The sequence below is a fragment of the Ambystoma mexicanum genome, chromosome 8 (assembly GCF_040938575.1).
Source record: "Ambystoma mexicanum isolate Mex_15411 chromosome 8, UKY_AmexF1_1, whole genome shotgun sequence".
In the NCBI taxonomy this organism is placed as follows: Eukaryota; Metazoa; Chordata; class Amphibia; order Caudata; family Ambystomatidae; genus Ambystoma; species Ambystoma mexicanum.
Genome location: NC_090929.1, coordinates 1522366331 through 1522378575, shown reverse-complemented (window position 1 = coordinate 1522378575; position 12245 = coordinate 1522366331). Strand labels below are relative to the sequence as shown.

The window sequence follows — 12245 nt, the reverse complement described above, 5'->3', positions numbered from 1 at the left end:
GTTTGCCAATAAGAAATTACCTCTTTTGACCTCATGGAAGGGAGAGAGCCATGACTCAGTGAGATGTCTTGCTTCTACCTTGAGATGGGTGGACTCTTTACATCTTTCTGCCCTTTTCCCTCCTTTTGAAGGTCATTCAAAAGCTGCCACCTCATTCTTATTGGGCCGAACTGGCTGAAAATAATAAGATAATCAGACCTCCAGATTCTGAAGTATTGGCATCACTGTCTCCTCCATCAACAGGGAGGGACGGTGCAAAACCCCTCCCCTCAATCCTTCTCCTTAGCAGCCTGGCACCTGCGGACTAGTTTACAGTCATTTGGGGCTCTTGTAGAGGAACAAGGAACTCATCAATGCAGTAAGGAGAGGGTCACGCGGATCCCAGTACTCTACTAAGCAGACTTGCTTCTGCTACTGGTGCCTGGATAATGAAACCAATTCTCTAGAAGCATCTACTAATGACATGCTCACATCCATTACCTTCTGGCTGAAACAGATGTGTTTGTTAACTCCTGCGGAATGTGCTGGTCTGCAATCGGCTCTTAAATGCAAAATAACAAATGGCTTCACTAGGGTACTAGATTGTTAAAACACATTTAAACCGACTATCTAGGTGCTTGCCGCTGAGAAGACCACATGCTCCTTGGGATCTGAATGTGGTCTCTCTACTCTCACAAAGAAGCCTTTTCAACTGATAGCTTCCACAGTAACACTTAGTGAAAAGTACCTGAGCCCAAAAAATTTGTGAAATTCAGTCACTCTGTTACGAAGGGCCATATATCATCATCCATAGAGAAAAGGTGAACCTCTGGACTCATTCTATTTCCCAACCCAAATAAGTGTCACATTTTAATCTAAACTGAGATATTTCACTGCTGGTATACTTTCTGAACAATGGGTTGAAGGCTGACAGAGCTCTTCACTGTTTGGTTGTGGCTAGAGCACTCAAATTTAACCTTGAAAGAACCAAAGTCATTACAATCAATTTTCACCTATTAGTGATTTTGGCAAGATGAACCTAGGCTCAGCAGCATCTATGGTGAGCCTGGCAATGAGCTAGTTGCTGTCATTCTTGAGGCCTACAAGTTATGGGGAAAGAAGCTCACAAAGCGAGCCCATGCACATCTTCTGAGGGGATAACCAACCTCAATCACCTATCCAAAGCATTTTCCTCTGGCAGATATCTGATGGGAAGCCACACGGGCAACACCTTACTCACTCTGAACACATTATTTGAAATTTTTGGAAGAACAGGAATGTACATTTTAATCAGAAATGACATAAAATAAAACATTTGCAGAGGCATTCCCCCAGAAGGATGCCTGCACAATTGCAAAAAGATGGAAACGAGTGGTGAACCAGCTCATGAGGGTATAAAAAAGTCACAGAACCCCATTCCCCTGCCTCACTCTCCATCATCCAAGTACCCCACTGCCACACCTCTTTCCTTGTCCCACTAATAACCTGGTGCATTACCGTGTCTCCCTCTCTCTTGCCCCATTACCCAATTACTCCTGCCTCCCTCTTCCTCGTCCCAGAAGATCATTATGCTGCCTAACTCACCTACATCCCAGTACCCCATTCCACCTTCCTCACTCTTCCTCATCCCAGTACCCAATTACCACCACCTCACTATTTCTCGTCCCACTACTGCATTAGTGATCCATTGCATTACTGACACCTCCCTCTTCCTCAGACCAGTACCCCATTATTTTACTTTGCCACTCTTTTCCTCATTCTAGTACCCTATTCATTTTCTATTGCATTACCTCAGTCCCGCACTTCCTCGTACTAGTACCCAGTAATAATCCATTGCATTTCCTCACTCTCTCTTTTCCCAGTACCCCATTAGAAATCTGGTGAATTATCCAGCCTCACTCTTCGCTATCTCTGTATACCGTTAGTAATCCATTGCATTTGCTCAGCCTCTCTCCGTCATCCAATACCCTATTATTAATCTGTTTCATTACCCACACCTCTCTCATCCTCCTCCCAGTACACCATTACCTGCCTCACTCGTCTACCTACCAGCACCCATTAGTAATCAGATTAGTTGCATTAAACCTGCCTCCTTCCTCATCTCAATACCTCATTACCCCTGCCTCCCTATTCTATGTCAGAGTACCACATTACAACAGCGCCACTCTTCCTTGCCCCAATATCCATTTGTAATCCGTTGCATTACCCCAGCCTCCCCCTTCCTCATCTCAGTACTCTATTAACTCCACCTCACTCTTCCTCATCCCAGTACCCCATTACCACCACCCCTCTTCCTTATCCATGTACCTATTGTTTATGTTTCATTACCTCTTCACACTTCTTCCTTGTCCCAATACCCCATTACAAATCCACTGCATTGCACCTCTGCCACACTCGCCTTCCCAATAGCCCATTAGTAATGCTTTGCAATTCCCCACCTCACTCTTTATTGTTTAGGTACCCCATTAACCCCTCCCCACTCTTCCTCATCCCAGTACCCCATTACCCAAATGTCCCACTTTCTCATCCCAGTAATGGGTTGGTCCACTCACTAGTCTTCTACCCAGTACCCCATTACCTTCACCTCACTCTTTCCTGTATTAATGGTCCATTACCCCACTTCAATCCTCCCCATCCAAGCACCTCATTACCCTGCATCATTCTTCCTTGTTCCAGTACCCCATTAGTAATCCATTACATTACCCCACCTCCCTCTTCCTCGTTTCAGTCCCCCATTATCATGACTCCCTCCTTCTCATCCTATTACCCCACCTCACACTTCCTCATTCCAATACCCCATTTGTAATCTGATGCCTTACCTCAGCCTCACTCCTCCTCGTCAAAGTACCCCATTAGTAATTTGTTGCATTACCATTGGCTCACTCATCCATGGCCCAGTACACCATGTGTAATCTGTGGCATTATCTCAGCCTCACTCTTCCTCAAAGTTCCCCATTAGTAATTTGTTGCATTACGCTTGCCTCACCTGTCCTCGCACCAGTATCCCATTAGCCAGACTCCCTTTTTCTTGTGCCAGTATCCCATTACCCCTGCCTCCCTCTTCCTTGTACCATTACTCCCTTATTCACATCTCACCCTTCCTCATCACAGTTTCCCATTACCCTGCCTCCCTCTTCGTTGTCCCAGTACCCAATTACTCCCACCTCTCTCTTCCTCATACAAGTGTCTTATAACCCCTGGCTCCAATCCATTGCATTACCCGCACCTCCATCTTTCAAATTCCAGTACATCATTAGTAATCCTTGCTTTAACCCTGCCTCTCTAATCCTTGCCCGGTACCCCATTACTCCTCATCATGTTACCCTATCATTAATCAGTTGCATTACCCACGCCTCCCTCTCCCTGGTACCACATTAGTAATGCATTACATTACCCATGCCACCCTCTTTCCTGTCCCAGTACCACATCGCCCTGCCTCACTTCCTCGCCAAACTTCAGAATTCAGAATCTGTTGCATCACCGTCGACTCCCCCTTCCTCAGCCTAGTAACCCATTCGTTTTTTTTTTTTTAATTCACTTTATTTTCATTTTCATTTTCAATTACAGAAAAACAAGTAAATACAGAATAACAATAATTAGGTCAATAGTGAAATTCGCATAGAACATCATTTAAGAGATATCAATTAAGGAAAAAGGAACCACAAACTATAAAACATCCCAATAAGAAGTACAATCAATGACCACACATACAGGACCACAAACGACAACATAAAACAAAACACAAACACCCACAACACACAACATATATTGTAAACTAGACCAATCCGAAAATTCCCAAATGAAGCACATTTCACCCATAAAGATCAGAGAAATTCCCTCTTTGTTCATCATAGCATCCTTCCTTGTGCAATTTACAAAGCATAGCCTTCTCATAATGAGAAAGAACTTGCACATCAAAAATCCAATCCTCAACTATTGGCTTCTTCCTCGTTTTACACACCTTCAAAATCTGCTTTGTAGCTACCAACAAAACCTTACTTATCCAACACGATGTTACCCAATTAATTCTGTAAGTGCTACTCGGTAATAGTAAAACAATTGCCAACGGATTTCTAGGAAATGCAAAATTCCAAACCTGGTCGATCCTATCAACTACATCACTCCAAAATGTCCTCACCCTCTCACAGTTCCTCAACATGTGAATCAGCGTACCTCTCACTTTCCCACAACCCCAACATTTATCACAATCAACCAGACCCAAATCACACATGCGAGCAGGGGTCCAATAGATTTTACCCAAAATCCTCTGATGTATGTAACGTAATTGCAAATCCGTTTTTACCCGTACCGTTACTCTCCAAACCTTATCCCATTCAACCAATGTCAATTTTCTACCCAACTCCTCCGTCCATGACAATCTCAGCTTGTCCCACGAATCAATCCACTGCACATCCAACCGCATTGCACACAGATAATCCGACACTTTGCTAGACCCACAGGTCAGTAGATTAAGAACCCCAGGCTCCCGCAATAGCGGAGCATCCAGCATCCGAATCCTTTCAGACATCAAACACGACAAATCATCGTATCTCCTCAACTCTCTATTTCGTAATCCAAATTTCTCTACGAGCCCACCAAAAGGAACCATTCCGTCATCACCCCAAATATCCCCAATTTTCAAGATACCTCTGCTAATCCAACTTCTCCAATTCAATGGTCTATTATTTATCTGGAGACCAGGGTTGTGCCAAAGGGAGGCCTCTTTATAAATGAATAACCCTTGCTCATTTCCCACAATTAGAGACATCAATGCCACTTTCGTCGCCAAAAATGTCCTCAACAGGCGCATTTTCTCTGGCAACTTTCCAAACGAATATAAACACTTGTCATATGGGAGGAAGTTTCGCACCTCAATCTACACCCACCAAGGCAGCTGGTGCAGATCACTAACAGAATAGCTAGACACCCTCTTTAAAAGGAAACCATTAGCATAGTTTTTAAGGACCGGATAGCCAAAACCACCATCCTTGACACTGCGAGTCATAATATAACGAGGAATTTTAGCCTTCTTCCCCACTCCCCAGAGTAAATCTTGAAACAACCTATCTAACCGCTGCAACACCTTCCTCATGAAAAGTAAGGGCAAAGACTGAAGAACATACAAGACATTTGGTAATAAAATCATTTTAATCGTGTTAATCTTAGCCCAAATGGTCAACATGAAACGTGTGCCCCTAAACAGTGTTAATGACTCTGAAAATCCACCATTCACCCACACTTTTGCTGTTATTCCCATCTGTAAAGACTGAACTGCCCTAACAAACAGAGGCCCAAACCCCAATTTCAACAATGTGTAACTTGAGAACCTCCAGTTCACCCTATCAAATGCTTTTTCAGCATCTAGAAATAAAGTAAAACATCATCGGTCACAGAATCTGGCAAGTCCAAAACGTTCAGCAACGTTCTAATATTATCATACCCATAACGATTCTTCATAAATCCAGACTGTGAACGATCGATGAAACCCCCCATATACTCACTAAGGCGAACAGTCAGAATCCTAGTGAAAATCTTCATATCAACATTAAGCAAAGAAATAGGTCTGTAATTACAGCATCTTGTCACATCTTTCCCCGGTTTCAGGATCATCGTAATTATAGCTTCCCTCATTGTTACACCTAGTACCCCATTAGTAATCTTTTGCATTACCCCTGCCACACTAAGCTGGTCTCTGTACTCCATTAGCCCTGCCTGCCTCTTCCTTGTGCCATTACCCCAATGCCCCAGCCTCACCCTTCTTCATCCCAGTTCCCCATTACACCTGCCTCAATCTTTCTGATACCTGTACCCTATTAGTAATCTATTGTATTACCCCTGCCGCACACTTAAGCGTCCCATACTCCATTACTGGCTCCTCACTGTTTCTCATATTAGTCCCCATTGGTAATCCTTTGCATTATCCTCCCAACGTCTTCCTCATTTCAGTATCTCATGCCTACCTGCTCACCATTCCTTGTCTCAGTACCACATTACCCCTCCCTCACTCTTCCTCATCCTGGTACCCCATTAGTAATCTGTTGCATTACCTTATCTCATTTTTCTTCACCCAGAGCCTCATTACCCTGCCTCTCTCTTCCTCATCTCAGGACCCCATGACTGCTACCTACCATACCCGTTTACAAATCTGTTGCATTAGCCTGCCTCCCTCTTTCTCATCCAATACCCCATTACTTATCGTTTTTATTACCCATGCCTCGATCTTCCTCTTCCCAATACCCAATTAGTAATCTATTGAATAACCCTGCCTCCCTAATCCTTGTCCCAGTAGCACACAGTTGATAAAGCAGAATTTGGCTCACACAACCACCCTGTTCAATGTACACACACACACCGTACCTGGGCTTCAATGAGATTTTTGCTGTACAGGTTGCGGTCTGATCGGACTGCTTCATACAGATTCTGCTGTTGTTTTAATTTAGTCTCTGCTTCTGCAATCTTCTTCTTATAATCGAAGATCTGCATCTCTCGTACTTTAATATCTTCCATGTGCTGCAAAACCTGAAATGAAAGGTAGGAAATTAACAAGGTAGGACAGTTTCAGTTTCTAAGCCTATCTGCACAGCCCACAACTACTGTGAGGTTATCTATGCAGCCATATACACTTATAACATGAAAATGCATTTTGAAATAAAATAATGCTCCAGCTTGCTTACTTAGTAAACAATAAAAAAAAAATGTATGATGCATGTTTCCATAGCCAATGTTTTTAGCATATGCTTAGACATAAAAGATAATATGCATCATTACCAGTTTGGTGGTGTGGTAAAAAAAGGAATTACCAGCACTTCTTTGGAGATAATGGAATTACCGCCAGGGCTACTGCACCACCGAAGTCAGAGGCTGAGTTTTGACCTTGAAGTAGTGGATAAACTTCCAGCAATATGATGGAGGTAAATGCCCCCCACTTTAAAGCTAAAAATCGCCAGATTTGCCATGGAGGAATTACCGCTCACGCTAAATCTGTCAAAATCGCCACAAAGACATGTGGACGGCAACAATGGGGATTAACACCACCCGACTCGTAATGATGTGATAAATGCACAGGTCTGAGTGGCAGTAATGGTAAATGTGATTGGCGGTAATTTCATGGAAGTCGTAATGAAGCCTGAGTTTGGCGGTGCCAATTTAAAGCCAATTTCAGCCACCACTGATTTCTGAGGTGAGAGGTAAAGTGGATGATTTACCTCCAGTAAAGAGCTTGAGGCGAATTCTCAACTTTACCTTGAAAAATCAGTGGATTTACTACAGCAGAATAATGATCAAAGTGATTCCTCCAAAATTCCCTGGCAGTCCGATTGACTCAAAAAAATGGGACCAACACAGTATTACCACCGCTCACAATCCCACAGTATATTTTCAGGAGCGAGTGGTAGGAACCATAAATGGGTTTGACAGTAATTCCATGGTAAAATTGCATAATTACTGATAAACTTTCGATAAAACCCAATGTTTGCAATGAACAATGACACCAATATCATATCCCTTGGTCTGTGGCTAACCACCTAGAAAGGGATGTTATAGACAGGTGGTGTAAGTGTTGTTCACTAATATTTAATTTTATTTTGAATTAAAAAAAACACTTCAACAAGGAGACATTTACAATAAAACCTAGGTACCAAAACAAAAAAACAAACAAATGACGGCCTTGGCACACGATTGTGCACATCAACTTAACTTACAAGATTAAAAAAGGAGAAAATCACAACCAATTCTTTCTAATTGTGAAAAACCTGAAGGTGTCTCACCTGCTAGTCCCCGGGGATCTGTCATCCTGGTGGCCAGGTCACGACCATCGCTTTTGATCCAGTTCCTGTGGGTGGACCAGTGTGGGAGGATCACCTGGATGAGGGGTCTTCGGGGAGTGGAAGTGGGACACCAGAGGGTGAGACGCGGTATCCCCTTCCAAATAAAACCTTTTCCCCATCCTACCAGGTAAGATACCTAGGAATTCAACCCACCCCATTTTCCAATACAAACCCTTTCTCACAGACAGTTCACCAAGAGCAACAACGGATTAACACCAGAGTCGAATACCTGACATGTCCAAAAATCATGGACAGGAAAGAGCAGGGAATTACGGATTATTACACACACCTGACATCCATCACACATCCCCACAAGGATAAAAGGCAGAGCACAAAAGCACACTCCGAGCAAGGCAAGCCACATGAGCAAACAGCAGTTCAAAGATGGCAGTTTCATACAAGGAGAAAGACGGCGAGAACAGAGTCGCAAGGAAAGAAGTACCCATGACCTCTAAAGACAGTTACTTGCATGAGCCTTGGAAAGTAAGAAACCGAACACCAGGAACTAAGGCTGATCCAACTTGAACAGTTTTTCGGAGATACCGGGGCTCTTCCGCGTCAACCAAGATGGGGAAGAGTGATTGCCGCCATGGTACTGTCCTTGGCTCCTACAACAAAGTGGCATCAGAAAAGACAGCAGAGCCGGTGAGTCGGAGAGATTGATACCACACCAGCCTGTGTTTCGAACCAAGGTTGCAAGCCGCAATATTGTACAAAGAGAACAGTGTGTGAGGCATTTGCAAAGAGCAACGCAATGAGTGAAACCAAAAGGAGTAACTGAACTTTATAATTGGACTGTGGAAACCAAGAAAAGATACCATACACAGAGTGGTCCGGCACCACTTGGGTGCTCATTCGAAAGTCTTTGTTAGGTATCCAACTGATGCCGAGTGTGAGAAAAGGAATATTGAGATCGAAGTGGCCATGCAACGGGTCAAGCTAAACCCTGTACACATTTGAAAGCCTTTGATATTTTAAAATGCATCACAATTGGTCTGAGCCCGGCTGAGGAAGACTCATCGAGTGAAAGAAAGGAATCTGAGCCCGGCCTGGGAGGGCTGCGGGGGGACATCCGGTGTGAACCGTGAGTCACCCGAGAAATAATTAGCGAAACATACTTTGAAAGGGATCAGCACGGCTGAGGAGATCCAGGGTGAACACCCAAATTGAATACTGGAAAAGGAAAAGAATGTTTTCGTCGTTGTTTTTGTCTACTAGACCCTCTGAGTAAAGAGACTTGCAAGAAGAAAAGAGACTTGGACACAGAAGGTCTTGAACTGTGAAAATGGAATTGTATACTCGTGCCGCATGAGCCAGAGTGTGTGCTTTGCTTGAGTGAACCACCTTGTCCGTGCTGAAAACTTGGGGAAGGGAGGCCAACGGTCTGAACATCCTGACTTATCCTTTTGTGGACACTTTTCTTTTTTAGGAACATCACCCCATATTATTTGTAAATTATGTAAATTAGTAGTAAGGATTGCCAATATTTGTTTTTAGGATAGGCCCTTTTATGTTGCCAAGACTCTCCCAGGCCAGGACTGCATTATTATTTTTTGATGGTTGTAGCTTGCTCACATCTGTAGATTTAGGTTAAGATCGGTGTTTATGTCGCCCTTGTGAAGGTTCAAGAAACACCCTTAAACTGTAGTCACTTGTGTATGTCTTACTGTTAATACCATGCCTTCCTTAAAGAATACAGCACCTTGTAATGTACAACACAGCAGCTATCTGTGCTGGCTCATAGCTCGCAGGTACAGTAGTCATTCCCCTCTGCCTTTTTACTTTAGCCTGGCATTTCATAGCATTCTGCTGTGCGGGTTACTTTTATCTGCTGTGCTCTGTTATTCATTTTATTTACTTGGTTTGGTTCCTTTTATGGTCTTGGTATCCCCGGCCATGGCATGTGACTGGGTGCCTCTTTTTCCACATTTTATATCTGCATTCAATCATTATTTATATTTTATTTTTACTCATTCTTTGATTATTTTATTTATTTAATTCATGGATCCTTGTAAGCCGCGCTAGGTGGTGGCAGGCCTCCAGCGCTAGGTGGTGCCTGGCCTCCAGCGCCCCGGGGGTCTCGTTCCCAGTAGGCGTCTGTTAATTTCTTCCCTAAACTCACCACAGTCTCTCTTCCCTGTCGGCTTGGCAAGGGAGTTGGAAGGGGCCTCTGCAATATCATGTGTCCATATAGGCCCTCTAATAGCCGGAATGCGCATCGGACATGTGCCGAAGTCGTGCAAAGTCCAGCCCGTCTGTGCCCATTTGTGCCCCTCTTGGCCCATCCGCAGCAGTATCTGCGGTCAGCGAAGGAGGATGTTTTCCGTGGGTTGTACATGCAAGTATGTTTGTTGTTTTATTTTTTTCAGAAAATCTTATACATAAATACATAAAAAAGCACATTTCAAAAGTCATTAATAAAAACGACATAAAAGAGAATATCAGCAAGGTAAACATCCACAAAAAAAAGTATTAGTATTATTTGCTACTCTCGCAAACAGCTTCTTATTCTCGCCCTTCCTACGACTGTATGGCTCGGTAAGTGCTCTGAGCCGGACTGCATACATCTGCTGATTAAGGGTCCTGATTTCATGCTGAATGCTTGTTCCCTGGTAGCACATTGTGCTCAGGGCTGTGACATCCTCTCTGACTTTAAGCCAAACTTTTTGTGCGTCACCAAAACTTGGTTAGGTGACGCCTCCAGTCCTACTACAATTCAACTGCTTCTGGCAAATTACAATATTCTTCGCTACCACCGTCCATCTCTGCGTCATTGCAAGCACCAGAGACACAAAACAGCAGTCGTGCCAGATGGGCCTACTTCTTTTCCTCATTTAGACTACACATTACCTTTCTAACAGGAAAAGAGAACCTTTTGCAGCTGATGCTCTCTGCCAAACTCAGGAAAAAAGAAGGATTCCTTCCAATCTGAAAATGTATTACAAAAGGCCACATTCCTGTTCTATGTGGCAGACTTTATACATTATATTACAAAATATATATATGCGGCCCTACTAGCTGCTCAAACAATTTGAGCTGGGGCGTACACTGAGTCCGAGGAAGTCGAAGCGGTTGTCTTGACTGATAAGGCTGATCTGAATACTGATATCCCCTTATAGAGACGCCTATTAACTTTAATTGACTTACCCCCTGTTGTTTTCAGTTCACCAAGAACTTTCCCATCACATGACATTACACAGATGGTGCCGAACTTACTCACTTCTGAAACAGCGGACAAATTCTTTTCTCCCTTCGAGTTTACGGACGCAGAGCTAATGGAAGCTTCGCAAGGCGATGATGGAAATGCGAGCCTGAATGACACTACAGCAATAGTGTCCACAGTCACTGTCATTAACAACGATGCGGCGACCGTGGCCGATGGCTGTTTATCTACTGACATTGCCAGAAATAACGTACATCGTCCCGACGGGAAGACAAGTTTCAAAGCTTTTAATCCAGAAGGCTGTGCAAGGAAAACTCCACCTATGAAGTCATATGGTGCGTCAAACTTAACACAGTCGCAGTCTGCTGAGGTACATGAGATGATACACACTTTTCATCCTCCTCATTTTAGTGTGCTCTCTAACGTTAATTTAAGAGAATCAGTCTCACTTCACCAGAGCAACAATGCCGTTGGCACTGAGTACTTGTCCGCAAACCCAAGTGAAATTTCGTGCATTTCGACAGTGAAACGTAATAGCAGCGGAACAACATCAAACGACAAAGGAAATACTTGTGGTGTAGCGGATTCTACTATGAACACAATCCACACTAAGTCACGTGTGCGACATGATAACAAGGACTCATCTAGTATGCCGAGAAATGCGGGCGCACGCTCTAAATCTGTACACTTATTGCAAGACACTTCAACTACTCCAGCTGTGAACTCATCGACAATCAGTGATCTCCATTCTGAGACTGTCAACAGTTCACACTTGTGCCCGGCAGAAAAAACTGGCTCTAAATCAAAACCTAGCCTCATCTTCTGCAGCGATGCAGATCTACAATAATGTTCTGCCAGCTTCTTCTGCAGCCTTACTTCCATTCCTAAAGATGTACGAATCCCTGCACAAGGCTTACAAAGATCAGACTTCGCTTATAGTAACCTTAAAGGAAAAGATGGACAAATTTGACTCTGTGACTAACTTTCTACAATCTCAGTTCACACAAGAAGTCGAACACACAATGCGATGGCAAGAGCGATTGAGTGATCTCGCTGCGCATCATCATTGTCAGAATGATACCCTATCTGACGGTTTGCTTGAAGCAGTAAAATGGATGCGACATTCTTCTTCCATGATGAGTTCAAATATTGTGTCACTCAAGGATCCATCGATGTCTGTTGCCAACTCCAATGGGATATCTTCTTCCAAGCCTCAAAGATCTGTCTTGGTTCCCAAGGAATCACATGAACGAATAACAAAAACAAAATCACCATTA

General features: G+C 43.6%; 1 protein-coding gene across 1 annotated transcript in view; it reads right to left on the bottom strand.

Moving 5' to 3' along the window:
- Nucleotides 1-12245, bottom strand: part of CFAP58 (cilia and flagella associated protein 58) — a 938919-nt gene that overhangs the window by 453018 nt on the left and 473656 nt on the right. The window contains exon 10 of the mRNA XM_069611751.1: nucleotides 6337-6498. Coding sequence (XP_069467852.1) covers nucleotides 6337-6498 — 162 coding nt within the window. The remainder of the gene's footprint in view (nucleotides 1-6336; nucleotides 6499-12245) is intronic.